Source organism: Rousettus aegyptiacus, unplaced genomic scaffold, assembly GCF_014176215.1.
Source record: "Rousettus aegyptiacus isolate mRouAeg1 unplaced genomic scaffold, mRouAeg1.p scaffold_m13_p_11, whole genome shotgun sequence".
In the NCBI taxonomy this organism is placed as follows: domain Eukaryota; kingdom Metazoa; phylum Chordata; class Mammalia; order Chiroptera; family Pteropodidae; genus Rousettus; species Rousettus aegyptiacus.
Window position 1 is genome coordinate 58,997,721 of NW_023416286.1, and position 15,890 is coordinate 59,013,610.

At 37.0% G+C, this 15,890-nt stretch overlaps 1 protein-coding gene across 10 annotated transcripts in view; it reads right to left on the bottom strand.

Annotated features, from left to right (window-relative positions):
* Positions 1–15,890, bottom strand: part of MBNL2 (muscleblind like splicing regulator 2) — a 146,099-nt gene that overhangs the window by 91,140 nt on the left and 39,069 nt on the right. For 8 of the 10 annotated variants that reach the window (XM_016123156.2, XM_016123161.2, XM_016123158.2 and 5 more), the window contains exon 2: positions 7,474–8,247. The exons of the other annotated variants lie outside the window; for them this stretch is intronic. In XM_016123156.2, coding sequence (XP_015978642.1) covers positions 7,474–7,647 — 174 coding nt within the window. In that variant the 5' untranslated portion in view covers positions 7,648–8,247. The remainder of the gene's footprint in view (positions 1–7,473; positions 8,248–15,890) is intronic. 10 annotated transcript variants of the gene reach the window in all.

The window sequence follows — 15,890 nt, forward strand, 5'->3', positions numbered from 1 at the left end:
ATATTAAATTTGAGATGTCATTTAAATATCCAGGTAGAAATTTCAAGTAAGCAATTGAATACATCAGTACAAAGTTTGGGGAGAAATCAGAGCTAGAGATAGAAATTGAGAAATAGTCAGCATATAGAAAATGTTTACGGTCATTGGATTGAATGAGGTCATCCAATTAGGGAGTCCAGTTTGGACCAGAAAGTACAAAGCCTCTGAGGCAAGCACGTGCTTGATGAGTTATAAGAAGAGTAAGGCATCCACTGTGGGTGTGAGGAAACATAGAGAAGATGTTCAAGGACCAAGCCTGGAGAGACGTCAGCATTTAGAGGTCAAGAGGAGGAGGGAAATTCAGGAAGGGAGAGAAAGAGTGGCCAGTGAAGTAAGGGGAAAACCAGAGAGTGAATCACCAAAGCAATGTAAATAAAGTCTTTTGAGAATGATTAAGAACAGTTTATAAATTCACTCCTTTCTCAATTATCTCTACTGACAGAAGAAGCTGTATATGCTGTTCATGTGACAGGTGTTTAGCAGCACCTGTCACATGATCAATATTTATTTCAGAGGTTAAATGTGGCAGTCTACAGGCTGAATCTATCCTGTAGATATATTTTGTTTGAACCTCAGGGTTTAAAAATAAATTGATTGCCAAGATTTAGAAATTGGGAAACTTCAAAACCACAATGAGATATCACCTCACACCTGTTAGAATGGCTGTTATCAAAAAGACAACATGTGTTGGAAAGGATGCGGAGAAAAGAGAACTCTCATACACTGTTGGTAGGATTGTAAATTGATGTAGGCACTACGGAAAACAGTGTTGCGTTTCCTCCAAAAAGTAAGAATATAATGACCATATGATCCAGCTATTTTACTTCTGGATATTTATCTGAAGAATATGAAAACACCAATTTAAAAAGATATTTGCACTCCAATTTTGTTGCAGCATTATTTACAACAGCCAACACATGGAAACAACCTAAGTGTCCACTAATGGATAGATAAAGATGTGGTTTATATACACAATAGAATATTACTCAGCCATCAAAAAAATCAAATATAGCCATTTGCAGCAACATGGGTGAACCTTGAGGGTATTACGCTAAGAGAAATAAGTCAAAGACTAATTCCATGGGACCTCATTCATATGAGGAATATAAAACAAAACAAAAACAAACTCACAGATACAGACAACAGATTGATGGTTACCAGAGGGGAAGGGAAGTGGGGGAGGGTGAAATGGGTAAAGGGGGTCGAATGTATGACACTGGGCGGAAATTAGACTATTGGAAGTGAGCATGCTGCAGTGAATACAGATATCGAATTATAAAGGTTATATAAGGTTATTAACAATGTTATTGCAAATGAATTAGTGAATTAAACATTTTTAAAATAAAAAATAAAAATAAATAAAAATAGGAAAACTTTACATCAAAATTAGTATCTCTGGTTCTTTTTTTAAAAAAACTCCAGGATTCACACAAGGCAGGCAATAGCTGTTTGTGGCTGGCTGGCAGCTGCCCTCTTTAGCGGGGTTATGTGCTCTTCAGCTGATTCTCTGCAGTCTCCAATGATGCCTGTGTCTTGCCAACAGTGAGTCACTCATTCATATTACTTGCTGATTACTGCAGATTTTGAGTTTGTACCTCTTGTTTGTTAAAGAGGGTATGAATGAATGAATATGTGTTGATGAGGCACCTGGAGCCCATAGAGGTAAAATTATATAATATTATAAGCAAGAAAGCCAGGGATCGCATATAGATTCTCAGGCCAGGGATTTTACTTAAAATTTGCTTCCCAGTTGTCATTGTGTTAAAACATCCTAAATGTGCGCGTGCGCGCGCGCACAAACACACACACACACACACACACACACACACACACACACACACACACATGTTGGACCAAAACCATTTATGTTACTGAGACCTAGTAAGTGATGGTATAATATTTGTATACAGATATGAACAAAAATAAATACAACCTGTGCCTTGCTTTCTTTCAGTTTCCCTCTTTTTAAAATATTAAATATTGTAGCACCTGAACAGGTTTATTCCTGGGGGCTTCTATTTTAGAAAGTTTTTCACACTTCTATATGGTAATCTTGTTAACATGAATATTATTAAGCTATTAGGAGTTTTAGAATTAATTACATCAATGATTTATTCTTGAAGAGGAGTTAGGAGGAGGGAAATTATGGTGCCAGCTTTGGAGTCACACTTACTTGGGACGAGGTCTCTTCACTATTTATAAGTTGTATGTGAATTACTTACATTTTTAAACCTGTACCCATATCTATAATGGTTGATTGAAAGATAGTTATCTTATAGAAGTTTCGTGAGAAACAGATAATGCGTGAAAAATGCCTAGCAGATAGTAGGCTCTCTATGACTACACTGATTTCTATTGATAATAAAATAGCTGTCTAAGATTATATTTTCAAATCAGGCCAAAATTAGGCATATCACTTAGAAAACATTCGAACAATTTCTGCAAGGCATTAGCCTCTATTTAAGAGCCTAGTGTCAGTTCAAGAACACGAAACTAAGGTCAAGGCCAAGGACATATTCTAATAACTTTTTGATCTATTCTTAAGAACTGTCCAAAATGGTCACATACCTACCACTTTTAATTTTAAATTTTCATCCATAATTATGAAGACTAAAATTTTATTTGCCATCGGCCAACTTATAGTCATCAGCCCAAGGGTAAATGAGCAGTATCTACTTTTTTTTTACATTTTTGAAATTTAGAAAGAATCGGAAAGTAATAAAAAGTAGTTTCTGCATCACATGAAGCTTCAGAGAAAATTAAATAATTTCCTGGTCAGTTTTCCAGTGTTGCATTATACTTCCTGAATCACGTCTGTGTCTCCAATCCCTGATTTTTAAATCTACTGGGATATTAAGAACCGGGCCATAACACATGACTGCACAACTCAAGGGGGAAAGGGTGCCTATCACACAGACTATGATGAGAAATGCATCCCTAGTGTGCAGTGCATCCCTGTACAATCACATGGGTCAGCTCTGAGAGGCGTTGACTACTTTCCTGATGAACATGCTATGCCATTCAACAAATATTTATTGAGCATCTACTATGTATGAGACACAGTTCTAGACTCTGGGGATACATCGACGACCAAAAAAGACACAATTCCCATCTACACGGAGCTTACATTCTAGCAGAGTAGAGAAGGGAAACAGATAATGAACAAAAATCAAACAAGTATATACTTTGTCAGATAGTGACAAGTGCTAGAGAGAACCGTAAAGCAAGGTGATGAGAAAATGGGATCTCAGCAAGGTGGGGATTACTTTTTGAAATAAGTTTGGCAGAAAGGCTTTGCTGTTGGTATTTTTGATCAGAAGGGAATGAAGGGAAAAGCTGTTCATACAACTGAGGCAAGACTATTTCAGACAGAGCAAGTGCAAACACCTTAAGGTAGAGATCTGCTAAGCATATTTAGGGGACAGCGAAGAGGCGGGACGCTGGAGTGAATTGGGTGAGGGGACAGAGATAAGACTGAAGTCATGTGATTGAGGGTGGAAAGTGGATCTCATAGGCACTAGACACTTGTGAGGATTATAAGGTCTTTACTCTGAGGGAGATGGGATACCACTGGAAGGCTCTGAATGAAGGAGTGACGTTATCTGATTTAGGCATAAAAAGAATCACACTGTCTTTGAACTGATTTTTATTGTGAAAGGTTGTATGAGGTCTAAACAATTTTCCCAAATACTCTAGGACTGTTTATTTTTGTTTTGCAAGAATTAGCAACCTGCTTTTAAAAATCGTTTCCTTTTTAAAGCTGTATTCAAATTCAAATATTTAAACAAATATATTAAATATTTGATGAAAGTGGTAAATATGCATTAAAGCTAATTCATTTACATCTTTCCTGACGTCTCAATTTACAAAACAATCCAGATTAATTTCTGTCAGTTACAAGAAGCACCTGAAAAAAAAATCTCAAACACCTGAACAGTGAGGGAAACTGTTTTGCCAACACAAAGGCATAGAGATGGGTGGTCAAGGCTTCATTAGTTGCTCACAAAGCAATGTGCATTTTGGTTAAGTTAACCTAACCTGTAGAACACAGTGTTCTGGAATGTCCTGGCCTTCCAGAAAAGATTTAAGCAATTCCATTGTTTATAATAATACTATAACTTAAAAAAAAATCATAAAATCTTGCATGCCCAGCAGTTTCACATAAAATGCCACACGGCAAGAGTTGTGAATAAAATACAAATGTTGCTGTACGAACTCTGCTACATTTTCTGAAACGTCTTTTATCAAAGTATTTATATATGTATAACTCTCTTCCCAAAGGCTGAAACAAACCTCGTTTCCAAACGTGCAAACACTTGTTTAGTAAGTTCTTACAGAAGTTTACTTATGTCTATAAATAACTCATAACAAAAAGCAAAAGAAAGACTATCTCAGTCTCACAGATGACTTGACTCTATATGGATAGGCCGACACCAATTCCTTGTACCTATTTTTATGAATAAAAATACCCCACAGTGTTTTCAGAAAAAAGTATCTTGTGATAAATAACAACAAAAATGATGTCTGACTCAATCTTGATTTCTTTTAATGTCATAACTAATTTGTCTCACTGAGGTATCATAATTCACCTGGTAGATTCTTGAGCTAAGACTCATGAAGAGTTGGATGCTTTAAGAGCTGGACACATCTTGCCTGTAAAGCCAGCCATCAAAATCATTGTCTATACTGTGATATTTTATTCTGAAGGGAAAGAAGCTAACATCGCCAGTCCCTACCATGTCCGGCCCTGTGCTGGGCATCTGGCATATCTTAGGACAGTTAGTCTTTGAAATAATCTTATGAAGTAGGAATTATTATACCAATTTTAAATAAGAGGAAACTGAAGTCAAGGAGGTAAAATGATATGTCTCAAATGATATAGCAAGCCTGTGTTCCAGCCAGGGTTTGTTCAAGCCCTGGCCTGTCTGACTTCAAAGCCCCTGCTCTTCTCCCTACCACAGGCTGGCTCCACTGGGCAACACGGTCTTTTAAAATGCATTTAATGAAATAAAATTAAATAGCCTCATTATTATCGTCATCATCATTTTCTTTATAGCTACTATTTTTGAGGTTTTTTAAAAAATTTACCAGTCCCTGCTATAAGGACTCATAATCCTTACAACCCCTTTGCAAGGTGAACATGCCAGCATCATGCTGGACATTGTGCATACTTTAGCCAATTTTGTAAGCGATTATCCTCATTTTACTGGTAAGACAACAAAGATAAGAAGTGATAAATGAACCACCCAAGCCGGGGAAGAGGCTGAGCAGGTATTTGGATCCGGGTTTGTCTCACTCCTGTGCCTGTGGGCTCTTTTCGCATTCTTTACAGTTTGACAATTAAAAAAATATATGTAACATTATACTCAAATAATCTGAAAATTTACAATTTTAAAAGGGAACCGATGACTTGAGGCAATACATAACTATGCTTCAACACTTGAAAATGGTTTTACTAGACACTTCTGAAAATGATTTTTAAAGCTCCTTTTCATTTGAACGGTGCTCAACATTTTCACGGCTTAGTTCATGTTTTTACGCTAGCTAAACATAACTGTTCTTGATCCTTTCTCCATGGGTTGGAATCCCCAAATAACTGTGATCCAGGTGAATCAAGAATGAGGTAATAAATTATAAGGATCTGTTATCCTGTTGATATTCAAGAAATACTTAGCCTTAGTAGCTAAGAGTTATTTCCCTCATGTGTTCCTAATTAACTAGTTTAAAACATTAAACATTTTAAGAAACTTGCTAAAATGTTGGTTTAATAGTTTATATGAAAACTGAGAAGGCTTTTGTTGATAAAATGAAGGAATTGGGGATGACCTGGAAAATGAATTTCTTATCACTGCCTATTTTGGTATCTTGAAGTTCTTATGATCTAGTTTTTCATCTACACTGCTTTTTATAGTGAATGCTTTAATTGGTAATAATCAAAGAAGTGAATATACACTTAGTTTGCTTTGTTGACTAAAAGCAAAATAAAAAGTAATATAAAAATGTTATAGTTTACATGAATTGTGATTTATCAATCTATTCACTTCAGTGTAGACAAAATGACTTTTAATTTTAAAGTCTAATTAATTTTTTATGATAAAAAAGGAATAAAATGCTAGTAGTTATTGAGGTAAATACCATATCTAATTTTTGAAATTTTAACCCTTAAAAGACTTCTGTTGAACTATAAATGTATTCTGCTTTTAGTGTATAGACAAATTTTTCCTTTAAATTATACTTAAATATATGATTTGAAATCTTATATTTTAATTTTGACTTGTAAGACATATTTTTTTATTTTAAGATGAAGTTTCTCCCCTAAAACATACCCAGCCCCTTCAATACCCAAGAATAGGCTATTTTATAAATTTATAGCATTGTGATTTCCCAAATCATACATCTAGAGTTTAGATTATTTTTTTCCTGTTTTGTAAGCTTATTTAAATGAAATTTTGCAGAGATGTAAACATTAAGCTCTTTTTCAGCTATACATCTTACTTATCTCCACTGTAACCCATTTCTTGATGATGTTAGGACCGTCCTAGATAATCTGGGATTCATAGAATCTGTAATTTTAGGGCAAAATAAACCTCAAAGAATTATGGGCTAAGTCACCCTCATTTCCTTCAATTAGATTTCTCATTATTATTCTTCCATTTTTTTCAAGTCAAAACTCCACACAACTCAGGTGCCACAGTATCCAAAAATATGTCTTGAAACAGTCAGCTGGAAGCCAGTGGATCCCCCCTCATCAAAGTCTTCTCTCTATTCCTCCCTTTAGGCACGTTCTCCTTTCTGTCTTGCATTGTAGTTATTTGCTGATGTGCTGTATTTTCCCTACCAGACAGTGAGATCATCAAGGATACCATCCTGAATCACATTCATTTCTTCAGTGATGTGTTATGTTAATTTTCACATAGTAGGTGCTCAAGGAATATTAGCTGTGTACTCAGTCATTTTTTGAGCCATGTCAAATTGTCAAAGAGAATGAAAAATATATTAATAAGTATTTTAGAAAGTCTTGGTCAAGAAAGACATCCACAGAATAGAAAATTCTTCAAGAGATGAATCAGAGTAACTGGCACATAAAAGTGACACACTCAATTTTTTCACCTTTATATAACCTCCAGAAGATCAAATGTTAATAAAATATTTATCTTTAGTTTTCACAAGCCAGATTTTGATTTAAAACCCTTGGGTTCATGAATGTCATGCCAGACTAAAAATACACCATTATGTATTTTTAATTTAAACATGGATCTGTAAAAAATTTATGTATGCCTGATATGAAAAAATTTGAGTGAAAATCTCCCATCACAACAAACAAGAAGACAGAATCTAAAAACAATTGTTAAACTTCTGCAAAAGTACAATGAAGAACATATCATTTGAAAGTAGAATATGGCATTGATGTACACATTAAATGCATTATCTTACCTTTAGGGAATCAAAGCAGGCAATTACTCTTCCATTTTCAACCTGGCAACTTTTGGGGGGGTGAGCAAATTTGCATTCCTCATCAGAGCGTGAGCATGTTCCTCTTTGGAACTGTCTGCAGACTTCTAATGTCAGCCATTTTGTATCTCTGACTGGGGCAACATTCAAAGCCATGATGATAAAGTAATTTAGATTCTGTTAGTTTCTGTTAAATGATGAAATCAATCCAAGTTCCAATGATTCCAAAACTATTGTGAAAAACCCCACATGTAAGTCTGAAGATAAGTGATAAATTGCTTAATGAAGTCCAATCCAAGAAGCAGTGAGGAGAGAATTATTGGCAGGCAGTCACTCATCAATCAATATGCCCCACTTGAGGACTGTGGGCTGAAATAAAAGCATGCTCAGTGTCATCTCTGGCTGTAAACGTCCAAGTCTCTCAACCGTTTTGCAGACACAACTGTTATTAATAAAGTGATTACAATATCATGGCACTCCTTGGGAGAATATTTAGTTCTGAAGCTCACAGCTATTGATGATGCTAGAAAATAAGCCACTTAGACATTCAGATCTTAGCAGGATTTCTTTTTCCTTCCACCTTTTAAAATTCTGAAATCAAGCAATTGGCAAAGTCAGACAATTGAGGTATCTTCATCCAGTCATAAGGTCAGGGTAACGTGTATTTGACAGAAAAACAAGACGAACACAACAAGAGTTCCCCGGCTGCAGTTTCCAGCAAAAGTGACTTCACACAGGCACTTTTAAATCATGAACCTGAAAAACACCAATAAAATATCAAATGACACCCAAACTCAATAGAATCAAACTCTGTAGCACTTTAGCTCTTGTCTAGAATTTGTAAAGATGCAATTTAGAGCTTTGCACCTTGCGTATAGTGATGAAAGTTATGCATTTATAAAAAGAGAGGAAAAATACGCAACTGCAATCCTATTGCAGAAATGATCTAAGCAGCAGTCCAAAAGTTAGCAATGACTCAAAGAGATGAGTGTGGCATACACAATAATTAGGCATTTCTGAAACAATTCAATCTAATGTGCTTAATAGCCAAAACAGTGTATTAAAACTGTGGCTTCCAATTAATTTTACATTTAGGCCATTGATTTTATAGTTGGAAATGCTATAAACAATTATTTGGGATGTGTCTTTCTTATATAAAAGGATATTGTCTGAAGTGTTGGCTTCTTTACATCCTTTTTAGTTTATAAAGATTTGAATTTAGAGATGGATAGACAGAAGTCTCTTGATTTCACTCTCAGATCTCTTATACTTTCTCTCTACTCTTATTACTTGTTTAATGTTGGTATTCCCCTCTGTCCCTGTAAGCACTAGGAAGGTAAGTATCCCTAATGCCTTAGTTTATGGGTTTTAGGTTCACAAAAAATATTTATTGACCATTTTAACTGATGATCGACTCAGTGACTGAATGAATGCAAGTTAGTTTTAGGTTAGTTCAGTTTAGTTTTTAATATAGTCACAATCTAAAAATGCTCTGTTTTGTGGAATGCTGGAGCTAAATATCTACAACAAAAATATAATTAGTAAATTCTGATTTTTAAAAGCATATTTTATTTCTTATAATATTTTCAAAAATGGTGAAATTGTTAAAATATTAAAATTTAACATTATTGGGCAAGTATGAATAAAGAACTAAATACCAGAAGTTGATCATTTTCATAAATTATACATGCTACAAGTTACCTGAGATACTTGCTTAGCCTTGATGTCCTAAAAAGTGTATGACTAAGAACTTAATGGAGACTGGAAGTAGACTATTTAAAATCAGTATGTTCCAAATAAGTTCAAAGGACAACAATTCTTAAGTGGTTCACAAGTGCTCCCTGAAAAAGTAGGTCCCACAATCAATTAAGTTCAGTTAACTCCAGGTTAACCAAGCTAGCTGGCTTCCTGGCAGTAGGGCCTTTTTTGGCCTTCAATGACTCTAATAAGGGAAGTGAAGTAATGACATCGCTCAAGCTTATTTGATCACGGGGCATTCAGGGCATTTATTTAGCATGACATCTCTCAGGACTAGTGGGAAATGCTACTTCATCCTAATACTTATTAGTAGAAGTGTTTGAATGAGTTTTAATAGTATGTGTGTTTAAGGAAATCGGCAACCTTGAAAGCTATGCCACATACCTAATGCTAACTGTAAAATATTTGAGGGAACAGGCAGGCTTCTGCTTGTCTGTTTGGCATCACTGTGTTCCCAGAAGCTAACATCAACTAGCTTAACTTAGGGCCTTTAAGAAGACAAGTTTCATAACCAAATTTACTCTGGGTCAGGTTTCACAGGCCAGCCTGGACCTGTACCTTCATTACCTCAACCCCCGCCTCTAACCCCCATGGTGAACAAAGGATGAGGGAAGCAAGGAACAAGGAAACATTTCTGCCTGTGTATGCAGTGGAGTGAGACACTAATAATAAGGAGGTTTAAAATGATGACTTGGACACATCTAATTTATATTAGCAAGATATTTATAGAGTCCCTGAATCCTATGGACCAAGATAAGATGAGGTTATAGGAAAACAAAGATGCAGGAGACATCCTCAAAGGCAGCACCACAGTCTTTGCCAAACTTCACATGTAGTTAAAAACACAGGCAGAATTTCTGCATATTTGGCAAATGAATAATTACTCAAGTACTCCAAAAAAGAAACAATGCCCTCAACCCAGTCCAATGAATGGAGTACACTTTTGCTTATACTTTTAAATAAAAAAGACAACATATTTTTTTTCTGGTAGAAACAGATTGCCATTCTTAGTTACTATGAAAATCCAACCAAAATTTAGGTGGTCAGAATCTATCAAGGTGAATTTGCTTTTAAAACCAGAGGAGCCAAGCTCGCTGATAGGCAGGGTTCTGTGTATGTCAACAATGCTCCAGAACGAAAGGGAGGTGCATCTAAATATATTGCTATCCTAACATCCCACAAATCCACTCTTTCTCCCAGATTGTTCACTGTTTCTAGACTAAAAGTTGTAGGATTACTAGTATCAAAGTCACTGCTTCCCTTGGGCCATCACAGCCTCCATCTTCTGCAGTGGGTACAGACAGGCAGCTGTGGGAACAAGGAATAGAGCAGATCTGATTAAGTCAGAGGAGGCCACCCAAGGAGATGGGCAATGATGGGTAAAGATAGAGAAGACGAACTTTTAACATGGTTATGAAGGGACAAGACTAAATTATGCTAACACGTTGACCAAATTATATATTGGGTCTTCATGACTGCAAATTCCTCAGAGGAAGAGTTATATGTTAGGGCTAGACAGAAGCCACTAGCCACATGTGGCTATTGAAATTTGGTTAGTTCCACTGAGGAACTAAATTATGAAATTTTACTTATTTTTAATTAATGTAAATTTAACTTAAAATTGATTCTCAGTTTAGTTATTGAAGAACTTTTAAGTGTGCTTGGACCGATTTGAGTATGTGTATCTATTTTTCAGTTGTAAATTTTATGAAACCTAAATACGGACCAAATATTTCCAATCAAAATTCAGCATCTTAATTGAGATGTGCTCCAAGTATAAAATTCACATTTTTTTCTAAAACTTACTGTGGAAAAAAAAATATGAAAACCTGTCATTGTTTTATAATTACTACATAGTAAATTGATATTTTTTAACAAATTGGATTAAATGTTATTACTAAAATTAAATGCACTTTTTTTTTTTATTTAGCTTCCCAAAATTCAGAATTATCTATGTAGCTTACATTGTATTTCTATTGGTGGCACTGTCTTTAGGGGCTTTTGCATTTTTTCTATCAGTCAACATAGAACTTTCTGGAACAGTAGAAAGTACCCTGTCCTGAAAGCCAACTTTCCTAGGCTTCATTTTGCCAAGGTTCCTTCATATGACCTTATGTAAGTCAATTCTCTGAGATCCAGTTTCTTCATCTGTAAAATGTTGATGATAATTTCTACCTATATAGCACTGTTACTGCCAAGGACAGATTATAGAGGAAACATGAAAATACTTTGTAAACAGTAAAGTGCTATCCAAATGCTCTATAAATACTTACTGAATAAGTCCACTTTCAGGCTTCCTCTCTCTTTGCAGTATCTCTATATCAATGACCAGAATTGCGCCTGTGGCGGCTCTGCTCCAGCCATAGATTCTAAAAGCAGGCAGTGCCTTAGAGATCAAAGAGCTGACTGCACAGGTCACTCAGGGCCACTTATCTGGAGCATCTCTCATTTCTCAGACCGACTTATTTTGCAGGCGAAAGGAACCCACAGCGAAGTTTCCCTGAGTACAAATCCCACAGTGTTACTACAAAGGCCTGAAGTCTGCTTTCTTTCTCAGCTTCTAGTAACCCAGAAGTGAACGAAATAATTTTAGGGCCAAGCAATCACTCTGAGTGTGATGTGTACCCTGAATATGCTGGTAGCATTGACAGAGAGCCTGCCTGGTTTGAGGGCCTGGTGAAAATGCAGCTACTGATTCCATCCCCCCATGACCTGGCTGAGTGGGGAGGAAAGGGTGGCGTTTTCTAGTTCATCTGCCTGTGGGAGCCCCTGTTAAAACGCGTCCGTTGTAGAGAAGGCAACTTTTTCTAACTCTGAAAAAGGTCCCATTTATGACAGTATGGGCCCTGATTATATGCAAGGTACCATTTACCTTTCCTGGAAGTTTCTGGGCTACACTGAGAATCCCTTTGCTCATGCCCGTCGAGCTCTCAGCAACCTCATATTCTCTCCTCCTCGGGCCTTTCTAAGGCCCCTCACACAGGAGAGATGATCTTTCCTTGAAGGTTCAGCTGAGTCATTAAGCTGGTACAACAAGGCTTCACCAGCTCTGTGCCCTGAGTGGTGCTCTCACCTGATCTTCATTCCCCTTTTGAGGACTTCTCTATGGGCCATCTTTTAACACTGTCTGGTAATTATTTTTAAGTAGACATTATTTCCTAATCACAAGAACTGTAAATATTGATTTTCAAATCTCCGGAGTTCAGTTTAGTGGCTGGTATGTAGGATATGCTCAGCAAATGTTTGTCAAATGAACTCCTGATCCTCCTCCAATGATCGTTTGCATTTTAATATGCACTAAACTCTAACCTAAAGGAATAAGACTTCTGATAGGGGATTTCAGTATTATTTTGTAGGAAAATTCCAGCAGGTGCCACTGGCTTACTCTGTTGCTACCAAGTAGGTCGAGAGCGAGAGGAGCTGCCCCAGGGATAAATTATTTGAGCTTCAAAACTCAGAATCCTTAGCCCAGCAATTTTCAAAGTGTAGTACCTGGGCCAGCAGCAGCAGCCCCTGGGAGCCCATCAGAAGTGCAGATTCTCAGGCCCCAGCACAGAGGTACTGATCAGAAGCCCTGGGGGCAGGGCCCAGCAACCTGTTTGAACCAGCCCTCCGGGGCATGGCTCTAAAGCACACCCACGTTTGAGAACCACTGTAGTGAGCATTTCTTGCCACCCTCCTGGGTGCCAGGCACCCTGCGGGTCACCAAGGGAACAAAGACGTCTGTCTGCCCTGGGTTGATCACAGGGCCTTGGGTTCACTGATTCTCACAGAAACAACTGCAGGAGGGCTAGCTGGGGGCTTCTCCCAGTGACTATGTTCCTAGTCAATAAAAGCAAAATGAAACTAGGCTAAACAGAAAACACCTGAGAGATTTGTCCCAGATAAGACTTCATTCTATGAGAATAAAAAATAGACTAACTCATAGCCTGTAGACTTTGGGCCTTTGGCGGGGGTGGATGGGGCTTTGCTTATAGAACCCTTATCTGAGGGGGGACTGTCTTGGGGGGCTGGTGGTCCTTAGCAACCAGCAGCTCAGTTCTCCGTCCTTCACTGCTAGAAGTCTTTACGGAGGGGCTGCTTTGTAATGCCTATAGCTCTGAAGACAACACCAGATATAACAAATATCGAGGTTCACTGCTTGACTCACTTCCAAAGAAAAGGCAAGACTGATGTTCGAGGATAAAGAAACAAGGCTCTTACAGTATTTCTGGAAATGCCAAAGGACTTGCCATTTGACGCTACAAAATAACCAAACCCAAGCTATTTTTAGGGTCTTTACTTTCATGACACCTCATTTTTAAAAATATATTCAAAACTCTTCTAGATGTTATATTTTCAGAAAGCTGTGACTTTCAATTGCATAAAAGAATTTGCTTCTCACGTTCTTTTACAGCCACTCGGGGATGCAGCAGGGTGAGTCTGGAAAGCGTGGCCCTTCATTCTAAACCGAGGAGGCCACCCCTCTTCATTCGACATCCCTCAGACAAGCCCGGGCTGTGGACCCCAGGTGTCCTCACCTTGCCAACATTTTGTAGCTAGTTTGTACATTGTTGAGGGAGAAAACATCAATCAAGTCTGATCTTGAGAATGAAGTTGTTCAAAATTTAAGACTGCCTTAAGGAAAATAGTTCTTTGGCATACAGCCCCTTTAGTTTACTTTGGGTCATCTATGGTATTTAGCTGTCTGCCAGACATCGGCCTCCTAGGGAGCTGATTAAAGGATCCTTGCAAAACAAACCGATTTCTGAGTCAGACAGTCAAGGACTCATTATCCATTAAGTAATTTATGGGATGTCTTTAATTTTATTTTGCATAAATCTAATTACAATAAAGAAGCTATTTCTCCTTGAGTTTCCTATTTCTAATTTTGAGAATTGTGTTTCCTATCTTTGATTTTTAAATTCTTAAAATATATCTTTAAAAAATGATTTTTCCTTCCTGTGAGTGGCTTCATGTTTAGGCATCCCACCTCTATTTTTGGAGCTTAATTTAAAATAGCTCTCAATGTGTTCTTTCCCTTGATCAATGACTCGGCTGCATCCTGTACCTATCAGATGCAGACGCCTGGGCTAGAAAGGGACCTAGAGGAGCCACGGCTGGAGTACTGGGCTGAGAGCCACTTGACCTCCAGGAGTGGGTGTAATCCTGCCCTGTAATCACGGCCACTGAGAAGAGGTCCCTCACTGGGTCAATAAAAATACAGAAATGAGAGAGGTCCCACTGCGAAAAAATAAAGAACTTAATTGACTTTTTGAAGAAAAACAGTGCAGGGAACAGCAAAAATGATTGTCCTTAAGAAGATTTTTCTTTCTAGACATTTTTTAATTGGTTTCTTTTTAATTTATTGAAAATATAAATGTATTGGTATTTTGAAACTTATGAGTGATTTAGGGCTAAAAGCCCATTTTTCTACCCATATACTAGTTGCTCCTCTACCCTGAATAGCTATGTAATGTCACCTAAGCTCTCTGAGCTTCAGTTTCCTTGTTTGGAATCAAGGAGATTGAAAATACCAAGCCATGAGTCTATGTACTGCAACCAAATTATACTTAGTAGTATATTATAAGTACACTCTATATGGTCTCTAACTCTTATCAACATTAGATACATTATCTACATGCCTTATATCGATTTGCATGTATATACACACAAATGATAGGTGCAAAAAACTTCTACTCACTGAAAGTTATAAATTTCTGTAAAGTAAATGACGTGTCAGTATAAGAAGGTAGGAGGTCCCTTCTATGAAGTCTTTCCTAGAATATCAGTTAGACGAACCTTTGGTAGATGCTCTTCCAAGACTAATTCCAAACCCATATTCATTTTAAGCAGGAAAAGAAGCATGGCTAATAATGAGGTCTTCATTTTATGTGGCACTTTGTTCTATCGACCATACTTTCAAATACATTTTCTTAGAGGGAATAAAACACCAGAATATTCAAGGTCACACAGTGAATCAGATAAGTCAACTGTTTGTGACAACAGTAATAAAGGATAAACCCCCAACTAATTTTTTTTCTCTTGTATCTTGTGTCTAAAGTACAAGTGGAAAATTAATAAAATCAGAGCTTGTTTTAACATGTGAAATTTTCTGGTCCATTTTCATTGTAGTTTCCAGGAATGGGCAAAAAAAGAAATCCCATCTTCAATCAGAAGAGGAGAAATTTCTAAATATACTCCTAAAAGTATAGTTATAATATATTCAACACATATTTGTATTCAAATCATGTCTTTTCCCTGCATCTGTATATTCTATCTAAACATTTATAATTCAGTTAGGAGATGCTCTAGTTAGAATAAAAGCAATTGTATTCAATAGCATTTAGGACTGACAGCACTTACCGGTTTCCTGAATGTCCAGGACGCAATGGCTGCAGTCGGAAAGAACAATTATCGAGCTGCAGGCTGCAATCTAGCCCTGAGTTCCCAGAGAACTCTTTGTCAGAACTTCCATTTTCTTCCCCGCTACAGCCTCCTGTGGACAGGACTGCTTTTCAGCTAATCCTTTTCCTTTTCTTTCTCTTCCATCGTCCCCAACCAAATAGCTATTTCATCTGCTTGTATACCCACAAATGCCAATACCCCCTTTTTTTGGACAAGATTTTTGTAATGTAACTTTTACTGTCACTAAATGAAAA